The 21472-nt window shown below is 39.4% G+C and overlaps 2 protein-coding genes across 2 annotated transcripts; one reads left to right on the plus strand and one right to left on the minus strand.

The window, feature by feature from the left end:
- Nucleotides 1–1361: 1361 nt before the first annotated feature.
- On the minus strand, nucleotides 1362–7822 carry COXFA4 (cytochrome c oxidase associated subunit FA4). The gene is made up of 4 exons (XM_016218905.2): nucleotides 7663–7822; nucleotides 6464–6552; nucleotides 5697–5757; nucleotides 1362–1578 (listed from the first exon to the last, which is right to left on the minus strand). Exons 1-4 carry the CDS (start codon nucleotides 7702–7704, stop codon nucleotides 1522–1524), a joined length of 249 nt encoding a protein of 82 aa, XP_016074391.2. The 5' UTR covers nucleotides 7705–7822; the 3' UTR covers nucleotides 1362–1521.
- Nucleotides 7823–18703: 10881 nt separating this feature from the next.
- LOC148092282 (pancreatic progenitor cell differentiation and proliferation factor-like) lies at nucleotides 18704–18943 on the plus strand. Its single transcript, XM_087821416.1, is given in 1 exon segment — nucleotides 18704–18943. A coding segment is annotated over 1 exon segment (240 nt).
- The last annotated feature ends 2529 nt before the right edge of the window (nucleotides 18944–21472 follow it).

Below are 21472 nucleotides of genomic sequence, written 5' to 3' on the forward strand. Positions count from 1 at the left end.
AGTGTTTAAATAAAAATAAATAAAATCTTTATCAGTTATTTGCATACCTATACTTTGGCCACCATGTGTCTTTACACAATCTTAAACTTTGAGGTGATTTGTAACAATGTGTATAGAGTAGTTATCAACAGGGTGAGGATGGGGCAATTTTGCCCACCAGGGGACAATTGGCAATATCTGGAGGCATTTTTGGTTTTCACATCTGGGGAAGAGAGGAATGCTACTGGCCTGTAGTGGTACAGGACATGGTTGCTGCTAAATATGCTAAAATGACAGGACAGGCCACCAGAAATTATCTGACTTAGAAAGTCAGTAATGGCAAGGTTGGGAAGCTATGCTCTAGAGGCTGAAATTATGCAAGAGACAGTAGCTTAAAATAACTGAAATGCACTCTCCACTGTAGCTTCAAGACTACCTGGGTTCAAATATCCACATTTGTCTAAGAGAACATACTTGAGTAATTTAACTCACCCACACCTTAGTTCTTCTCAATTTTAAAAAGAAATGGATGAGTATTTGAGATAATCCATGTTAATTCAAACATTTACTTCAGTTTGACACGTACAATGTGCTCTTACTACACATTAAACAAAGTATATATTAAAATCCAAAATTTTAATTTTGGTGTAATGGCTCACACACCTGTATGAAAACTTGATATATAGGATATGGTTAATTCTTGATTACCCACCATTGAAATGTTCTGCTCATTGGATAATTTCAGACTTGGCTAAAAGGTCTGAGCCACGCATGTAACAAGTAACGTCAATATACACTTTAACATTTATCTTCAACAGAATTCCAAGTCCACAGCCCATTTTGAAAAAGGTAACTCTCTCATATTTCTCCCACCTTAAAATTACTACTAATATACTTCCTGGCCTTTGAAAACCTGCCAAGATTCAGCAGAAATTCCCAAGAACTGTTCTTGGCCACTAGCTCCATGGCCAGCAGTGATGGACTCAGATCCAACTAAAATCCCCAGCTAGACCACAGTGACTGAAAACTTTGAAACTCTCCAGCAAAAAGGATGCATGGTAAAAACCATTAATAACTGCACAGCTTTGATATCAGCCAGCAACAGAAATCCAGAAGTTTCCATTTTGCCAATGCCAAAGAGGCTTAAATATTCTTCCCAATTCTACCTTTGTATAATTTCCAGTTGCAGTTGTTAATTATGCTCTAGTGAAGTTATGGCCTATACACTAAATTAAAATGTTTTACTGAGCAACTTAAAGTCTTATTTTCAAATCATACACACGTATATAAACTCAAGAAATTCTTTAAATTCTAGTATTTATTTCTTATACCCTAGTTATAAAATTCAGAGCACATTTTCCAGCATTAAATAGTGAGACGTATCAAGTTTCAAATATTTATTAATCAGTGTAAACCCCAACACAATACATCAACACGATTTCATGCATTTAGAGGGGAAATATTTCATGGTTAAGTGGAAAACTGTGCGGATGGCTTCTGGAAGACCTTCATTCTAAGCAGCTTTATAGTGAAACATTTCATTTAGAACTCTGGGCCTTCTTTCTTCAGTTTGCTGTAATCTACATTCACTGAGAAGAACTTGGAAAAGAAAAAAGATATTTTAGATAATCTATCAAATACATAGAGATGCTACAGAGGCTTTAGATTTTTATTCAGCTTTCTACAGTAAAAATTACAGACATGAATTTTTTATTAAGAATATTTAACAATGTAAAAGTAATTCAAAGAAAGACACTTAAACTCTAGTCCTTTAATAATAGTTTCTGTAAGATCAAAATATTCATTCTACTGCAGAACAGCATTAGTATAGAACCTATAAAAAATTCTTGTTTCCTAGTGAATAAGAATTACTTCTGATACATACTTCCAATTCTTAAGGTTTTATTTCCATGTCCGCTATGTATACAGATGAATCTCCAACAGAATAGAGGAATACCAAGAATTATCATCCCTACTTTGGTTAGCAAAGTGTTTTAAGTTAGATAGGAGAGACTGATTTATAGAAACCAAGAATAAGCCAGTAATATGGTAGGTAATATTTTGTTGTGTGGTTTACATAACTTTTAAAACATGGTATATCTGGAAACCTTGTAATTTCCAAAAATGTTCTTACATTCAACTAAAATGAATTTTAGAACTCTTACTCTGATTGCTTTAAAATACTGCCTCTAATTCTCAGTAACTTTTCTTTTTAATGGTTCATGTTGTAAACTGCTCCAGAATGAGGAAACGTCATAATTTGTACATAAGCCCAAATATAGCTATAATCTTGAGTTTACTCATTCTTGTGCCAAAGAGCACTGAAGGTTGTGCTATAATTATTTGAAGACTACATCAACTCCAAAAAATGAAAACAAAAACCCACAAAACTGCAGAATCATTAACATTTTCTCCAGGGATTTTAAGCAAGGAGCTCATAAAACTGCATCCATTATTTCTTCAAGCCCTTTGCTTTATTTCTCCAAACATACCCTAACCCTTTTTAACCTAATGAAAATTGTTTTCATAAACAGAGAAGAAAGAGCCCTAAAGCAGTATTCCTTGTTTTGACAGTATTCTCTTATGAAGCAACTGAACCAAAATGATGAATTAAAAATAACAACACTGTGCTATTTCTAACAAAATATTATGGGAACATTTATAAAAGGAACTGCAGGTTACACATTAAGAAGAAAACAAACATTTGCTGGGCTTTTACTGGATGCCAGGCACTGTGGGCAGAATGCTTTGTTTACCTTAGTTAATCATCACCTTCCTCATTATCACCTTCTTACTTTAGGAAAGAGGCAACTAATGATCAAGCTGCCAAACACTGAATAAGCAGGATGGAGCCCCACTCCCAGGCAGAGTGGGAAATTTATAGCATCTACGCCATTTTCTCAAAACCAAGCAGGCTTCTGATGTATTTGCATCTATTTGGTTCCATGTGCCAGTATCGAAATTCTGTTGAAGTAATTTTCAAACTTGCTTTATTTTTCAGCTTCCATGGCCCCATTCTTTTTCTCAATTTAATGGTGGCTACCCTGAAGGTCTTTGGAACAGCTGGGAAAGCACAACATATTCTGATCTTGGTTTGAGGATTTTATTCAGCTGAGAAGTGTTGCTGGGCCTTTGATGCTTAAATCCTATTTTAGTACCCTCTCTGGTTTGTATTAGCTGGCTTTTGCTAGATTTTTAAGTGGAACAAATCGCCTCCAAATCTTAGTGGTTTACAACAGTGGTTTATTTTAAATCACTCACATTATATACCACTTACAAACTGACTGCGCCATGTTCTCTTCATTCTGAGCCTAGGCTGAACGAGTAATCCTTAGCTGTCAATTTTGGTTTCATGACGGAAAAGAACAATGGGGACAACCACACACTGGTTCAGAAACGGCTGATATAACTTCCCCTCACTTATGATTTGCTGGAGCAAGTCACATTGCCAAAGCTGATGTCGATGTGCAAGAAAAGCAAATTATCTTAGGTGAAGGGCAGTGAATGTTGAATAATCTAGCCTACACCTAACTGTCTGGGTTTAGAAGTAGTAGTAGGCTTCCTTCACTCTAGGCTCACTAGTTTCTGGACTGTTACCCTTTTATTTCTGCTTGCAAATCATCCAATTCTTCTACATGCTCATCTCTTGGCAAATACAGTCAGCAGTAACTGTCCATTAACATCTTGTTTTCCAAAACCTCTTTCCATAACAGCTCTTCAAGCACATGGTCCACCTTCCAAGTACAGCAGGTGACACTTCACCAAATACTTTTTGCCACTGTATGATTCATCTTTCTAGTCTCTAATATCAGTGTCACAGCCACTTTCAGCCCATCTATGCCACACAGATTTCTGTTGTAGAGACATTCCATTCCCAAATTCACATGGCCTCATACTGGCATGTGTTATCATGTCCCAGAGCATTGGTAACTGGCTTCATTATCAGAATCACCTAGGGAGCTTTATGAACTACAAAGAGCCAGACTCCAGTATGTTCCTCGGTGGAAGAACCAACACTTGTTTTTTTGGTTTTCTTTTTTAAACTTTATTGAATGTGCCACCGTTTTCTCTAGAATGAACTTAAACAAATTTGTAAGAGAGAAAAATAAACCATGATGCTTGTTTATCATTTTTTTTGAGGCAAAATTTAACACACAGATCAGATGGCTCATTTCAGCTTCACCGACACATTTTTGTTTATTTCTTGTAGGAACATCTTTTTAAAGAGATTTGGAAGTCAACTTATAATCTGAAGGTTGAGTGGAAAGCTTGGCATCAACAAAAGGTGATAATTATCTTAAAAGTTGCTGTTAACAGTAATTATAGTATCTATCTCCATTATGGAGATATATCTAAGACACACATTGGTCAGAGTACCTCTTCTTGAAAGTGCTTAAGCAAATTGCTATTTCACTTTTGACGAAGCAGCCTCAAACAGCGGAAAGTACACGTAAATTATATGGTATGTAAATTGTACCCTAATAAAGCTGACCTATTTTTTGTTTTGTTTTTTTGACATTGCAAGGGTTTGTCTATACACAAAAATTTTACACATAAGGAAGGTTATGTTTGGGGAATCAATAAATGGTCTCAGATTTGCAACAATATGGATGGACCTTGAGGGCATTATGCTAAGTGAGATAAGTCCAACAGAGAAAGACAAACACTGTTTGATATCACTTACATATAAAATCTAAAATGCTCAACTTATAAAAACAGAGAGTAGAATGGTGGTTACTAAAAGGTGGCAGAATTGGGAAGATATTTAAGGGTACAAACCTGCAACCAGTAGATAAATAAGTTCTGGAGACCTAATGCACAACATAGTGATTATAGTCAACTGTATTATAAATTTCAAAGTTGCTAAAAACTAGATCTTAATCGTTCTCAACAAAAATAAATAATTATGTGATGTGATAAAAGTGTTAATGCTACTGTAGTAATCATACTGCAATATAGCAATATATCAAACCAGCACATACAAACTTACACATTATGTGTCAGTTATACCTCAAAAAAATAAATGGTCTCAGTCCATGAAATGGAAGTCTTCTTTGGAAGACTACTTCCATAAATCACTCTTCAGAAAATAATGTTAAAAAGTTTATCTTGAAGGTTTATGGTAAAATTTCAGTTTCAAATGACTTTCATTTCTTCCTACTAATCTTCACATGCACTACTTCAACCATACCAACCAGAAAGAACAGCCAATGAAAACATTCACTAGATTACTACTCCTCAAAGCATGGTTCATGAACCAGCAGTCAACAGCACCTGAAACCTTACTAGAAATTAAATTCTCATTCTCCACAACAGACCAGGTGAATCTGATTCTCTGGGGTAGAGCTGAAGAATCTGTTTTCACAAACTGTCCTGGTGATACCTATGTATACTCAAATTTGACAAAAACTACACTAGACTAAGATCTCTGAAAATGGCAAAGAGCTATCTCTACTTTTTTCTTTATCAAATCAGTAGAGTTGAGATATTATCTTAACTTCACATCCAGAGTGTAGTCTGTGAATAAAATGCTTAGCAAAAAATACTTTATTAGAAAAATATGCCATTTTAATTTCACAGAACAATCTAGCAGCTCTTCAAAGTTCTTGATAACTTTACTTGTGCATCCAATTTCAAAAAAACTCACAAAACCACTCCATGACAAAATTTATTAGAACACACTTTCCAGCAATTCTTAAAACAATTTTGTAGCTTACCTTGTATTGCTCATTGGGACCCAGTTTGTTCCAGGGTTCTGGGTTATTCTTTCTGTCCCAACTAAAACAAAACATTATAATAGTTATAGCAATAAAAACTACTTAAAATAGTTTTGTACTTCTTAAAAAGCTAATGTTTTGAATAGATCAATCTCATTTACTACTGGGTGAAGTACAGTATTGTTTTCATTATAAAGTTGAAACAGAGATTGGATCTATACTAAGCAATCCCATGTAATCAATTATTAAAAAGGTAAACACAGCATCTTCGGGCAGTTGTCCTTGTCCCTACCCTTGGCACAGGAAACTTTATACTTGGCTGTTAGTAAAGTTTTCTTTCATCAGTGAAGTGACATAAAAAAGTGCACAGAATAACAATGAATCAATCTTTTTTCCTTGCCTGTTGTTTTCCAACTTCAAAATAAACAAACAAACCAACCAACCGTATGTTATTGTTGAAAAGCAGGCAAAAAACATTTACATGTACCAGCAACCCTGATTAAGTGTTTTATCAAAACAAGTATCTCAATCTTTACAACATTATAGGTATTAACAGTTCTACTCCAACAATGGAAAAATAAGGCTCAAAATTTAGATGATCTCATGAACCAGGAAAAGCAAATGACAGCGGCAGTTTTGGGATCTGAACTTACTATACGACTACAAAACTCGTGTTCTTTCTATGACTTGATGATGCCTCCTTAGAAAGACTGTGGCTCCTAAACCAGCTTAATAAACCATCCAAGTCCCAAACGTTAAGTACTTACCAGACATCTGGATTGAACAATGCCAGGCGTGTGACATACAACATTGCCCCAGTACCTCCTGCTCCAATAAATACAAAGAGGGGGATCAACTGGAATCAAACACAAAATAGACAAGATTTAACAGTCAACTTCAAATACCTAGACACTAACAACAGAAAGGCTACGGTAGTTTTTACACATTGATTCCCAAGTTCCAAATGCAATTTTTCAATTCTGCCTAAAAATTTTAATGAGCGTGGACTTTACACTGAGGTGTTATTTCTTGTAACTGTGTTCAAAAGAAAGAAGTGGAATTTCCAAAGGATGCGAAGACAATTCCGGCTTAACGTGGAAAAAAATTATATTCAAATTTTAAAATTTCCAAGAAAATACATTGCCTACTTCACCTTTCTTAACATTTATACATCACTCCCATTAAATTTCCCAGCTTCCTTTATTTCGAGGCTTAAAAAAACAAGCTCTTGGCAAATTATTTAAGCTGGCCTCAATATACGTGCACGGAAAACACAAGTTCTGTGGCATAAAAGAGCCTGAATGAGCAAACAGAAACACAGCAGATACATATACTAGTTTTAGGCATAATCTCTGAGAATGTCCTGCTACCAACGCTTAACGCGTAGACAACTGAGTTTTTAAACCACAGCGCGTTGATGTGCTGGGGGGGAGGGGAGGGTGGTGGTGAGAGATTCAAGAGAACTGAACTGCAATTAAACTCTGCGCTATCAAACTCCCCAAAATGTCAAGGTGTCAAGACAAACTGAGGAGTCCAAGACCATAGACCCTCACATTTGCCACAAGGCCTAGCGGGGCAATACCGTGCGTACAAGACCCTTAACACACGGCACACAAAAAAGGGCAAGCTCAGCTTTACTGTCTCTAACGGACACAGCGCACAACCACCCCTCTTCGTCCGGGCAACCTGCAAGAAGGCGCGGCCACCAGGCTATTCCAACATTTACTAGTTTATTTTCCTCCAATGTATCCCTCACCTTCAGCCGGCCAGGCCGCACCCCACAATGCACGGCGGGGAAGGTCAGAACTCAAGGGCCTGGAGCGACCAGCAGGACAGGTCGAAGTGAGGCCAGGCCCGGCCTCAAGGAACGAAGAGAATGCGGCCGCCAAGGAGGAAGCTCCCAGGGGACTGAGGCAGCCGCATTCCGACACACGGTGGGCCTCTGGGAAAGGGGTCCAAAACTTACGCTTGGATGCTTCTTGGCCTGACTGAGGATCTGGCGGAGCATGGTTGCGGCAGAGGGCCCGGAAGCACAGGAAAACAAGACTGCACCGCCCGGCAGCAGGTACTCAGTACTCGGAGGCCGAGCGGACGCCCAAAGTCACCCAGGACCTCCTACCTGAAGGACCCCTGGCTCGCACGGCAACCTGCGGCAAGAGGGCCCGGATGCGGTTGTCCATAACAGTGCCTGCTTCACCCAGCAACTCACGCGTCTGCTCTAACCTGACCAGTCCCTCAGCGTTCCACTCCAAGGGTAACAGTCTTATTCCTGTGCGATGTATAGTCCAGACGGGTAATTTTTTTCCGTCAAAACTGGAACGCTTGTATTGACTAGACAGGCACTTTCTCCGGAGGCCACGTGCTGAAAGGTGGAGGCGGGCGGGCGCACGTCCCGGCGCGCGCCCCGGCAGCCGGGTCCTCCCGCGGGGCGTCTGTCACCCGAGTCCGCGCGCAGGCACTGGGGACGCTTGTGCCGGGCGCGCGCCGGGCGGGCTTGAGCGCCGCGGAGGGAGCCGAGCGGCGCCTGCAGCAGCTGAGCGGCTGGTGCCTGGAGGGCAGGTCGAGTCTCTTGCGGCTGAGGTCAGCGGCTGCGGTTGAAGAGGACTGCAGCTGTTTCTCCTCTTACACTGTCGATATGCGCGGAGATTAAAAACCGAAAATGCCTTAAAGATGGCAACAGTTCTGTCAACGTGATCTCTAAACCCTCAGCTCCAGGGCCTCAATGAATAATATTAAACACCACGAAGACCTTTGCGACATTGCCCTCTCTCTGGGCCCAAAATTGTGTTCTTAAAATGTGCTTTCAATAATCGTGTCCCTACACATCTTTTCTAATACTCCAGTACTATTTTCATTTATCTCTTCTTTTTTTTTTAACCCAAAAGGCTTCCATGGGCCAGATTTTAGGGGGTGTCGGGATAATCTGAACCTAACACATTCATCAAATGATCACACAGGTAATTGGGTCTGAGAAGGATAGGAAAGGGCTCCTCGGAAAAAGGAACGTGAGAGCTGAAGGAGTGGACGCTGACCGACTGGAAACCGAGGGTGCAGGTGCACAGAACAGGTGACAGGTGGCAGGGTCTGAGTCCCGAGAGGGGCTGAGCGTGGTCTGGTGAAGCTGGGCCTAAACCCGAGAGAATGGGCTCTGCTGGGCCGGCGGCCACATACACGTCATGGGTGTGCTGCTGAGACAACAGGGCAGCTGAGCAAGACAAGGTTTTACATGACTGCTTTGTCTCTGAAGAGTGGGTGAGAGATGAGCATGAGAGGGCAGGCGCTGACTCCCGGGCGGCGGCAGCCCCGTGTGAGACAATGGCGGCTGGGACCAGGGCAGGCCGTGGGCGGATGGAGACCGGACCGCAAAGGTCCATGGGAAGCAGCGCCGGCAGGGCGTGGTGATTGGTCGAGCGTGGGGGCGGGGCGAGAAGGGGGCGGAGTCTGGGGCCCTTTTTCAGAGGTGCGGCTCCCACGGGCCCTGTGGATGCCCATGCCCCTGATGGAGATAAGAAGCCCTGGAGAATGATGGGTACTTTCTGGAGGGTAGAAAAGCGATGTGGACCGGAAGGATATATTTAGGACTCCATGCGTGGATGGGAAGTGAAGCCACGCGCGAGGTTGTTTGGGGAGCGAGGGTAGAGTGACAAGAGACACGAAGGACGTGGAGCTGAGGGATTCCTTCCAGCGCGCGGCGCTTGGGAGAGGGCCTATGGCCAGCCAGGTAGGAAAAAGGGGAGGGGGGAGATAAACGGTGGTTATCAAGATGAAGCTTAGGAAGGCTGGTGCGTTTTTCATTCATTCAGTAAATGTTAAGTACCTACTGTGCACCAGGCACTGTACTACTAGGAACTCGGTAGATATCAGGGAATGATAAAATGGTTCTGCCCTAAGGGAGCTTCCATGCCGTTGGAGAGACAAACTAAACAAACAAGATAACTTTAGATAGTGATAAACCAATAAAATATAATAGTGAGAGAGGACATGGGGGAGTGGAGGAAAGAAGGAGCCTTTAGAGAGAATAGACAAGGTCTGCCTGAGGAGGTACTAGCTGAATCCTAAATGAAAAGAAGGAGGTAGCCTGGTGGAGATCTGGGGGAAGAATATTTCCATTGTCAAGAGAAATGATTTTGAAGTTAAAAAAAAATGTTCAAGGGAGGCCAGTGTGGCTGACCCATAACAAAGAAGAGGAGAGGAAAATGAGATCAGAGAGATTATAAAGGCTTCTCTGACGTTGACCTTATAGACCATGGTAAGGAGTATGGCTCTGTTAAAAAATCAAAGCACAAAAATCATGGAAAATAATTAGATGCGAATAGAGAAACCTAACAGCAGTAAGTGTAAGTAGGATTTTAGCAAAGAAATTAGAAGGGGGAAGACCTCTCCTTGGCAATATTTTATTTTTAATGAAAACAGTTCAGCCCTAGCTGGTTTGGCTCACTGGTTAGAGCGTCAGCCTGGTTTGATTCTGGCCAAGGAACAAACAAACAAACAAAAATAGTTCGTAATAAAATAAGGAACACCACTGTTCATACGGAAGTAAAATCCAGTGGCTTACTTTTGTGTCACTGACCTAGTTTCTAGCGGTAACAATACTATAGGTAGTCAAGTGATGCCTTTGGAAATGTTAACAAAGCAGGGTTACAGAGTATAAATTTCATTAAATATTAACTAAAATGTCACGTTGTAAAAATTGAAATTTTGCACATTAAAGTTAGGTTAAAGAGCCTGTGACCTGTATTTCAAGCATGGATTGGAGGAGTACAAGTCACGGTCTTGAAAAAGAAGTCATAGTAAAGGATATATGTTGTAAAAATAAATCTTAGACTTAAAAATAGGACTGGTATTGTGGTGGATTATATTATACCTGCTTCCGCTCCCTAGAAGGGGATATCACTTATCTGCCTTATTAATGTCAGGCTTCATAAGATGACTTGTTTTATTAGCAAATGAGACTGAAAAAAAATGTGTGATGCACAAGTAGATGTTTCAAGAGCCAATAGGTGCCATATTCTCTCTTTTCTCTCTGCCACAAGATCAGCAATGTTCTAGATAGAATCTTGGGTATCAGGATGGAAACTACCTGGAGTAGAGACATTGCTGGCCTGCTGCTGGCATGTATTGAGAATGAGAAATAAATATGTATTGTTACAAGCCACCAGATTTGAGAGTAGTCAATTATTGCAGCATAACCTAGTCTACTTTGACTAATAAAGAATTTGGCACCAAAAACGTGGTGGCATGTTATAATAAAAATCCTAAAATATGTATGTGGTATTTGATTCCTGGCAACAGGTGATAAGGGAACTATTATCAGAGGCTAGAAGGATGGCAATCTGTTTATGCAGTGCTGAAACGTTTGGTGAAATAGTTCTCAATTCATTGGAAAACAGTCAATGTTCCTGATGAACTCGTAGCTTTCAATGAAATGGCAGGTAAAGGGTATTTTAGCAGCATGTATCAGTTATTATTAGCAACAGTTGACAAAAGATATGGACTCAAAATAACTGATCAGTTTACAAGCTGTAATGACAGGGAATAGAGCATCTAGTAATTAATTTATAGACTTGCCTAGTTGGAAGATGGAACTCATCTCCAACTGTATAAGATAAAAGTGAGAAGGTTCACTCCCCTCCCTGGTCACGTGTGGGAGGTAACCAGTCAAAGTGTCTCTCTCACAAGGATGCTTCTCTCCCCACCCCCACCCCCTTCTACACTCTCTGAAAAAAGTAATGGAAAAAGTATCCTCAGGTGAGGATTAACAACAACAACAATAACAACAACAACAAAACCCTCAAGGTAAGGACCCATTCAGGAATGTAGCCATCACACCTTTGTTGAAACATCTCAATAAGTTAAGGTGTCTCAGTAAATCTTCTCAACTGAACAATTTGAAAGTCAAATAGATAAAGGTGTAGCTCTCTCACCAAAGCCTGATAGGATCAAAGTGACTGAAATTAAATCTAGAGAAAGAAAGAGATATCTCTAAAAAGAATTGTGAGTATGGCTTTTGATGGATGGACTTTACTGGAATCAATAGAAGTATACCAAGTACTACTAAAACAAAACAAAACAAAACAAAAAAACATCAGCCTTGGAATAAAGAGTCTGTGACTATTTGCGATGTGTAATGATACTTGGATCCCCCAATCTTCTATAATGTCCTCTTTAGTGGATCTAAGACAAGACTTTCCAGAGGGGAGACTGGAGCCACAGAGAAAAGTAGACTAGAACAAATACCCATATAGCAAAATCAGGGCCTAATCAAGGAATATTCCACACCTTCAGTCAGCAACAACTTCTGCTTTGTGAGATTTCAGGACCAATGTATGTCTCCCATTCTTTCTCTTTCTGAATAGGAAATTCATTGTGGTTATCCAGTCCCTGTTTAGGCATTGTATTTTGCATGTTCTGAGGCAAATAACTTGACTTTGTTACTTCATAGGTCTCCAGATCAAGAGGAAACTTATCGAGAACAAACATAGAAATAACAGTATCACTCAGAGATCACAGGCTTTGAGCTGGCAATAATGATAATATAGGACTTTTAAGTTATCTCCTTTGGTGAGGAGGGTGAGTATATTTTGAAACAGAAAAGGAGAAGGACTGGAATTATTGCAATCAGAAGGGCAGACTGTGGTTGTCTTTTTGTTCAAAAATATTTAATGTCCTTACTGGGAAAAGATTATATTTGTGTCTCCCTGTTTATATCAAGCTTAACCAGATGACTTGATTTGGGTAATAAGGGTACAAAAATAATACTGATAATACAGAAAGAAAGAAGACTGTGGGGTCTGTGAATAACTTAATGAAGACTATGATCTTTGCAGAATGATCAAGACAAAAAAAAGAGGAAAATTTGCATTCCATATAGATGAAATAGCCTGAATAAAGCAGAAGAAATGAAAGTTCAGTTTAAGTGTACAATGTATAGAGGAAATTGAGATGAGGTTAGAGTGATAAGATCTTGGGCTATATAGGAAGGTGTTACAGAAAATGAAATGGAAAAGGTTAACCCAGCCCTAGCCAGTTTGGCTCAGTTGTTAGAGCATTGGACTGCAGATTGAAGAGTCCTGGGTTTGATTCCGGCCAAGGGCATGTACCTCGCTTGCAGGCTCAATCCCTGGCCTGAAACCAATGGATGTATCTCTCTCACATCGATCTCTCTTTCTCTCCCTTCCACTCTCTCTGAAAAGCAATGGAAAAAAATAATCTCAGGTGAGGAGAAAGGAAGGAAGGAAGGAAGGAAGGAAGGAAGGAAGGAGGGAGGGAGGGAGGGAGGGAGGGAGGGAGGGAGGGAGGGAGGGAGGGAGGGAGGGAGAGAGTTAACCCAGATTTTAAAGAATTTTATTTATTTTTATTATTATTATTATTATTGTTGTTGTTGTTCAAAATATTCCAGATGTCCCCTTTTTTCCCCATTGACCCTTTCTACCCCCACCCACTCCCCGCCCCAGGCCTTCACCATGGGTTATGCATATATGCATATAGATTCTTTGGTTAATCTCTCCCCACCCACCCCCACCTTCCCTCTGAAATTAGTCTGATCCATGCTTCCAGGTCACTGAGTCTATTTTGTTCATCAGTTTATTATGTTCTTTAGATTCCACATATAAGTGAGATCACGTGATATTTGTCTTTCTCTGCCTGGCTTATTTCTCTTAGCATAATACTCTCCAGTTCCATCCATGCTGTCCCAAAGGATATGAGATCCTTCTTCTTTATAGCTGCATAGTATTCCATGGTGTAAATGTCCCACAGCTTTTTTATCCACTCATCTACTGATGGGCACTTGGGCTGTTTCCAGATCTTAGCTATTGTAAATTGTGCTGCTATGACCTTTTTATTTTTATTGAATTTATTGGGGAGACATTGCTTTTTTTTCTTAATTTGTTTTTATTGAATTAGATTTTCAAGAATTTTAGATTTAGAACTATTCTTTAGGCAGTGAAGACTCATAAAAAGTTTTGTACCTAAATATGGGATAAAACAACTGCAAGGCACAATATCTTAATAAATGAATTGGAGCTGTTTTTTATCATCCCACTCTAAGACTTGTGCTCTCTGGGTTCCTTGTTCCTTTGTTTGATTTAATTTTGTGGACAATTTTAAAACACAAAAAGAAAGTATAAATATTAGTTGTCCAAATTAAATGTAAGTTGTACAGTGAATAGCTCTGAAGAAAGTCTAGGCAGTCTATCAATTGGACCCCTCAAAATGATTTCTCTTGCATAGTTTCTCTGAATATTAAAGCCTAGAACACTCTGGAAGGTATAGTGATTATGTACTGTTATTTATGTGTGACAATAAAGAAATAACTTCTTTAGAGAGGAATAATTTGATAAGTGAGCCATGGAGTACAATTATATTAATGCAAATTGAAGGCAGAATCTTATATTTTTTACTCTGTTTGCATTTAGGCATTTAATTATTTTTCTAGCAGGTAAGTTGACAACTGGAGTTGTTTTTCTGATAATATAAATACAAATTATACCTTTGCTTGTTAATAAAGATTCCACAGCTATCCTTAATCTAAAAGTAAATATGCTCTTCCATTAGTATCATGGTTACTTAGCATAAACTGTATTTAATTACAAAATTTTATTAGAAAAATGAAAACATATTTGGTCTGTGAAAGTTTACTTCTACTATTATAAATCTCAAGCTTCATATACTCTCATCATTTTAAATTAAATACCCGAAGCACTTTATGTGCAAAATTCAATGAATACTAAAAGTAAAGATACACTAGCCATTTGAAATAAGTGGTACTTCTTGTCACTGGAACCTTATGGTTAACTAATATTTTAGGATAACTATATTTACAGTTTTTAGAATAATATATCATACACTTAAATCATCAGGTTATAGCTTTTTTAGAAGAACTATGTTCTGTTACTCTTCTATGTTGCCATTTATTATCTCTGCAATTTTTTTTCTTTTTATATATCTTTATTGATTTTAGAGAGAGGAAAGGAGAGAGAGATAGAAACATCAATGATGAGAGAGTTTGATCGGCTGCCTCCTGCATGCCCCTGACTGGGGATTGAGCCTGCAACCCGGGCATGTGCCCTGACCGGGAATCAAACCCCGATCGCCTGGATCCTAGGTTGATGCTCAACCTCTGAGCCACGCCCAGCCAGGCTGCAATTTCTGTCTTTTCTGTGAATCCATCCATTCAGTCATGTGTTTATTAATGTATTCATTTATTAAACATATATTAAGTGTCTGCTATGTATTGTTCAGCATACTGAGTGCTTAACATCTGTAGTCTAGAGGACCTGGGAGTATAATTCATTACAAAGCTTTATGGTAAGTGCTAAATAGACACTGATATGTGGCTTAGCTTACTAAAAGTATAGTGTCCATGCTAAGATCAAGAATATGAATTTATTTTTGGAATGTTCAGTCTAGGATACCTATGAAATATCCAATTAGAGATAATGCCGAATACTGGTAGAAACATCACTCAAGAGTTTTTTGTCTGGGAGCACAATTTAAAAATAAAGGGCATATTGGGGAGCTTGTCTACAAAGACTGTGAAAGAAGGCAAGTGTAAGGAGAGAAGAGAGTCAATGTTAAAATCCTAGAGAACTTGAACAAAATGAGGACCAGGCCAGGAGGGAGGAGTCAGAACAGGAAAGTTAGAATAAATCAGAAATGTAGAAAGATATATCAGTCAGTGTTCAATCAGAGCCACAGAATTTCTAGGATGTATACATATATAATAAAGGATTTATTATAAGGAATTGACCTTCAGCAATTGTGGAGCAGTGTTTCTTACTGCAGCCTGATGTCAGCAGGGGAGGCAGTTGGGAAGTGGAACGTGAATCGCAGAAGCAAAGACACATTAGAACCTGTGAGAATAGGTGGAACCCAAAAGGACAGAGAGAAACCACTGGATCTCTTTTTGTCTCCAAACTCAAGTTCAGTGATGTTGGTGTCCTGCAGAAGGCATGAGAACCTTTGACACAAAACTAGACAAAAATCTAGTCCAGGAATATAGAAGCTAAAGGAGTAATTTAGCAAGAACAGGAATTCCAGACACACTCCTCCTTACCCTCATTGAGTTTTAGTATCCCAAATTTCCCTTGCTAATCAAAATCCTTCATGCAGATAATAGAGTAACCCCTCCTATTTGCTTGTTTATTGATTGACATAAGGAGCCCAAAGTGACTGGGTGGTAGTCTCAGTTTCGAGTGTAATAGAATCATTGCCCTGTCTCCTGATAGAAGCATTCTTACCTTGAAACTAAGACTTCTAGACCAGCAAAGCCACAGTTGCACTGATGGTAAGTCAGAATTTCATTAGCGGGTCACTAGGGAAAATAGTAAGAAGAGCCACTCCTGTATTGTCTTTCACTGTTGTCCTTCAGGGTCAATCCAGAGTGAGGCTATAGTACAACTACTTTGGTATATTGACAGCATTGCATACAGAGCCATATCTGTAAACCAGGCCCAAATATTTCTTCCTCAGTTAACTGGTCATAGGGAATGCTCCATGTAGCCATAGGTGCAGGTTGAGAGGGAAGGAGGCATAGAACATGGGCATCTGTGGCACCTGCTCATGCAGCTTACCTGTGCCTTCAGGACCTGCTCAAACCGGTCTGCTTTGCATTTGGTGTTGGACTGCTCCTGTGCATATTCAACCTTATGACTCTGTCAGATGTGACCCAGTTCATGATAGATAACTCAGATAGCTATGGTAATTTGCTTCAAGCACTAACAGATCTGCTAGGTTATACACCTCAGTTGAAGAACAATTTGCCTGGCATCCCAGACTGGTTGCAGGGCCCTGCCCGAAACTAGCAGCTTTTCAGTTTATTCAGTAAATAGGTCAGAGTGAGCACACCCAGATGAGGTAAACGTTGCCTCCCAAATCCAGAGGCCCACGTAGTATTACATATCTTTGTGATAATAAGAGCCAAAGTAGTCCTTCATTTTGAAAGGGTTATCTTGATATTTCCCAGATCACTGGAACCCTAGATATATCACTGAGGTGACAGAAACCTCATTTTTTTGGTGAGATTTAGTCCCCACCCCCTGGCCTATGTCTTCTTACCAATATGTCAAGAGCACTTGTTACTTCTTTCTTACTAGGTCCAATCAACATGATACCATCAGTATAACTGACCATCATGACTTTCTGTTGAATGAAGAGATGATTAAGGACCCTGAAGGAGGGCTCCAGAGTTAATGTATCCCAGGTATGACAGTCAAAGTATGTTATGAGTCACAGAAAGCAAACTATTTTTGATGGTCTTTAATAGCAGCTATAGATACAAAAGCATTCACCAGTCTAAGATCAAGGTGCCCCCAGATTTGATTCCTGATGAAAATTTTCTTCTTGGATTGCAGATGGAAGCCTTGTCACTGTGTCCTCACATGGTTTCCTTTCTTCTACTTATACAGACTCTAATTCAATAATACGGGCTTCATCCTCATGATCTCATCTAAACCCAACTCCATCTGAAAGGCCCCGTATCCAAATCCTATAATATTCAATGTATGAATTTTTTCATAACACAAACATTCAATTCATAACATCTATCAAACCTTCATGGTATAGATAATTCCTATGCTATTAAGTTTGTCCCATAACATTGAAAAAGGACTCTTTCAAATTCGCATTACAAAGCAAGGATTAACCTCATAATAAAACTTGACATGAATAGTCCACTCATGTTTTCTTTAATTCCAAACAGACCAATGACATCAGTTTATCAAATAAATATCAGATCCCTCAAAATGTGGGGCCCTAGTAAAATATTGATTTAAAATCACTTGATTTTAAAACTGTTCATAGACTTTCACTCCAAGATTTGCACTCTAGATTACTCAGACAATGCAGACTATGCTTTTCTGTTCAAAGACATTGAAGAGTGTAGTGGGTAGAATAGTGTCCACTGAAAATTTATGAACACCTGGAACCTCAGAATCTGAACTTATTTGGAAATAAGGTTGTTGCAGAGGTAACTGGTTAAGATAACATCATACTGGATTAGGGTGGGCTCTAAATCCAATAACTGGTATCCTTATAAGAAGAGGAGTGGACACACAGACAAACACATGAGGAAGAAAGTCATGTGAAAGACCCATAGATTGGAGGTAAGCCACCAAAAGCCCAGGAACACCAGGAGTCACTAACTGGAAGAGGCAAGGAAAGGTTCTCCCTTAGACCCTTTGGAGGAAGTGTGCCCTGTTGATGCCTTGATTTCATGTTTCTGACTTCCAGAGCTGTGAGAAAGTAAATTCCTATTTATTTCCTAAAAGCAACCCAATTTGTAGTAATATTTTATGGTAATCCTTGAAAGCTAATACAGATTTTGGTACCAAAAGTGAGGTGCTGCTGTAACAAATACCTAAAAATGGGGAAATGTCTTTGGAATTGAGTGATGGATAGAGGTTGGAAGAATTTTGAAGCACATGATAGAAAAAGTCTAGTTTGCCTTGAAGAGACAATTGCTAGAAATATGGACATCAAGGGCAGTTCTGGTGAGAGTTCAGGCAGAAGTGAGGAGCATGGTAGAGAAACTGCCATCTTAGAGAATACATAAATTACCATGAACAGAATATTGATAGAGACATGAACATTACCGGTGCTTCTGGTGAGGTCACAGAAGGAACTGAGGAACAAGTTATTAGACACTGAAGGAAAGGCGATCCTTGCTATAAGTGGCAGATGACTTGGAGGAATTGTGTTCTATTGTTGAGCATAAAGATGGAACTTGTAAATGATACATTTGGATATTAGCTGAGGAGATCTCCCAGTGAAGTGTTGAAGGTAGAGAGAGCCTTGTTTCTCTTTGCTACTTGCATAAAATGCAAGAGGAAAGAGATAAATTAAAGAAGGAATTGTTACTCCATGGACTCATTCATAGAGTGGCTTCCCACAAGTCTCCCTGCAACTGGGCTTCCAGGCCTGATGCCTCTTTCCCCGCCACCTGTGATTGCGTGCCAAGGCCTTTGAGGGGTCACCACCGAGCTTTCCACCATCCCACAAGCCAGAGCATGGCCACCGTCCCCTCCAGTGGCTTTCTGATGGCCACCCACAACTACTACAGGTGCCACCTGGGTTCCACTGCCAGTAAGAGCTTCTGTGGAAGTGCACCACCCCAGTCTCCCCAAGGCTAACTGGGTTACTGGTAGGCGGGGTGAGCTTCTTTTTGGGGAATTCTCCTCTGCTGTTCATGGCCACAGTGTTCGAGTACCCAGAGCACTTGGAATTTCCTCAGGCCTCCAGCAGCATGATCACCTGTGACCTGGTCCAGGAAGCCATGAGGAAGCAGCTTGGTGGCCAGCTCAGCTAAGCCAATACCAGGCCCCCATCCCGAGTGGCCACCACCAGCTACTAGACTTCCAGAGGCACTATGCTCTTTTGAGCCACTCGCTACCTTTCTCCCAGCTTCCCTACCCTCTTCCCTACCCCATCCCGTAGACTAGGCAGGCTGCAACAAGCAGAAGCAGATGGGTTCTTTTATATCAAAACCTCAAAACACCAAAAAGGAAATTTATTATCCAAGCCACACATGAGACTTCCTGATGCCTGGTAACCGTGTGCCTTTCACCAAGTGGAAAATAAAAAACCAGCAAGTGGGGCAGGGGAGAGAAACATGACTGTGAAGTAAAATGGAGACAGTGTAAGAGACATAGAAAATAAGAGAGTATCCAATATACATATGAAGTTGAAGTTCTGGAGAACACTAGAAGACTAGGGCAGCAATTTTCAACCAGTGTGCCACGGCACCCTGGTGTGCCGCAAGAACTTCTTTAAAACATGCATTACCTGACAATTTAGTCAGGAGCACTAACCTCTTTTTCCTTAGATTGTCAAATAAAAAAGTGACAATAGCCAATACAACAATAGCTGTCTGGTGTGAATGAATCAAAATTATACCTATTTTTTTTGGTCAGATTGAAAAAATATACATTTTTTGGTGTGCTGCAGAATTTTAGTGATTAGTTTATGTGCCATGAAATGGAAGAAGGCTAAAAATCACTGGACAAAAGCATAAAAAACATTGGAAATATAACAAAAATTGTTTGAAATCTGGTGTAAGTAAGATACCAAACTAAAGATTCAAGACTCTCTTCAAGTACCATATAGAAGACAAAGAAAGCCAAACCTAAGTACATTCCTGATAAGAGTATAAATTTGTACCACCCTTTGAAAATCTGTTTGACTTTTTCTACTAACGTTCAATATTTGAATACTATATGATAATTATTTCACTTTGAGATATAAAGCCAAAGGAAATGTGTGCTTAGGTGTGCCAAGAGACACAAACAAGAATACAGAATCATTATTTATAACAGCCTTGAAATGGAAAGAGCCAAAATGTTGATCAAGGGTCAATGAGTCAATAAATTGTGGTACATTTAAGTATGTGTTTCCACAGTGCAAACGAACTACAACTGCACACAACAACATAGATGATCCTTACAGAAAAAGATTAATCATAGAAACCAGAGAAAAAACTACACATACTGTATGAGTCTATTTACGTAGAATTTTAAAATAGTGCTGTTGGACTCAGGATAGCGACTGTCTTTATGGGCACCAAGGGAATATTGACTGAGGGGGCTCAAGAGAGGCTCACTGGGTCTTGGCACAGATGGTATTTATAAGGGTGTTTGCTTCTTGATGATCCTTTGATCTAAACATTTACTTATTTTTCACTTTTCCCTGTTATATTTGCCAATAAAATGTTTTTGAAAACGAAGTTGTATAGATTTAGAACAATGTTAGGAAGTTTGCTTATGATTTGTCAGTTAATGATCTGATGGATTAAAAGAACAGAAGGTATCATTTATGCACTTCTGTTTGTTTGGAAGCTTTTCCACCTTTTGAGTTGATGACGTGGAACCTCCTGTCTCTAACTAGCCTTATTTGCCTAACATATAATACTGTAAACTTTGTGATGTTGCGCCACTGATGCTGTCTTTGCCCATCTGCTCTGCTTTCTTGGGACCTGTGAAATTCAGCCCCTAAGGCTGCCATTCATATGCACTGAAACAGGATAAAATACCTTGGCTTGTCTAAGAGATCTGTCTAATAAACAGCGATTATAGCAAATACTGAGGTACTCACCTCTCACTTTTGTTTGTTATTTTGTTCTCCATGCAGAACAAATACCAATCACATTTTACAGTACCATGTTAATTTAAAAACAAGCTGTATTACAATGTGGATGAGCCATGAAAACACTATGCTAGTGAAAAGAAGCCAGACACATAAGACCACATGTTTTTTATTCCATTTTTATGAAATGTCTAGAATAGACAAATCCATAGAGACAGAAAGGAGATTAGTGATGGCCAGAGGCTAGGAAGAGGGAGAGTGAGGAGTTACTACTAATGGGTATGGGGTTTCTTCCTGGGGTGATGTAAATGTTCTAAAATTAAGTCGTGTTGATGGTTGTACAAATTTTAAATATGCTAAAAAACATTAAATTTTACAATATGAAAGGGAGAGTTTTAAGTTATGTGAATTATATCTCAATAAAGTTGTTATAAAAACTCAGCCCTGAGCTAAGTACCCTTTTTAAAAAAATTACTCTTGTTATGTCTAGAGTGATGACTAACTGGCTAGGGCACAAAGATAAGATGAAATTGTATTTTCATGATACTCATTTGTGCAATATATAGCTATGAAAAACTTAATTGATTAACTTAAATTGTGTTGCAATATTATTCTTTTGTTATATGTAAGAAAAGTGTTTCCTTATGTAATACTAAGTAGATTCTTACGGCCTAAACCTTAAAGAAAATTCTTTGATC

This window comes from Miniopterus natalensis, chromosome 10 (genome assembly GCF_054644295.1).
Source record: "Miniopterus natalensis isolate mMinNat1 chromosome 10, mMinNat1.hap1, whole genome shotgun sequence".
NCBI lineage: Eukaryota > Metazoa > Chordata > Mammalia > Chiroptera > Miniopteridae > Miniopterus > Miniopterus natalensis.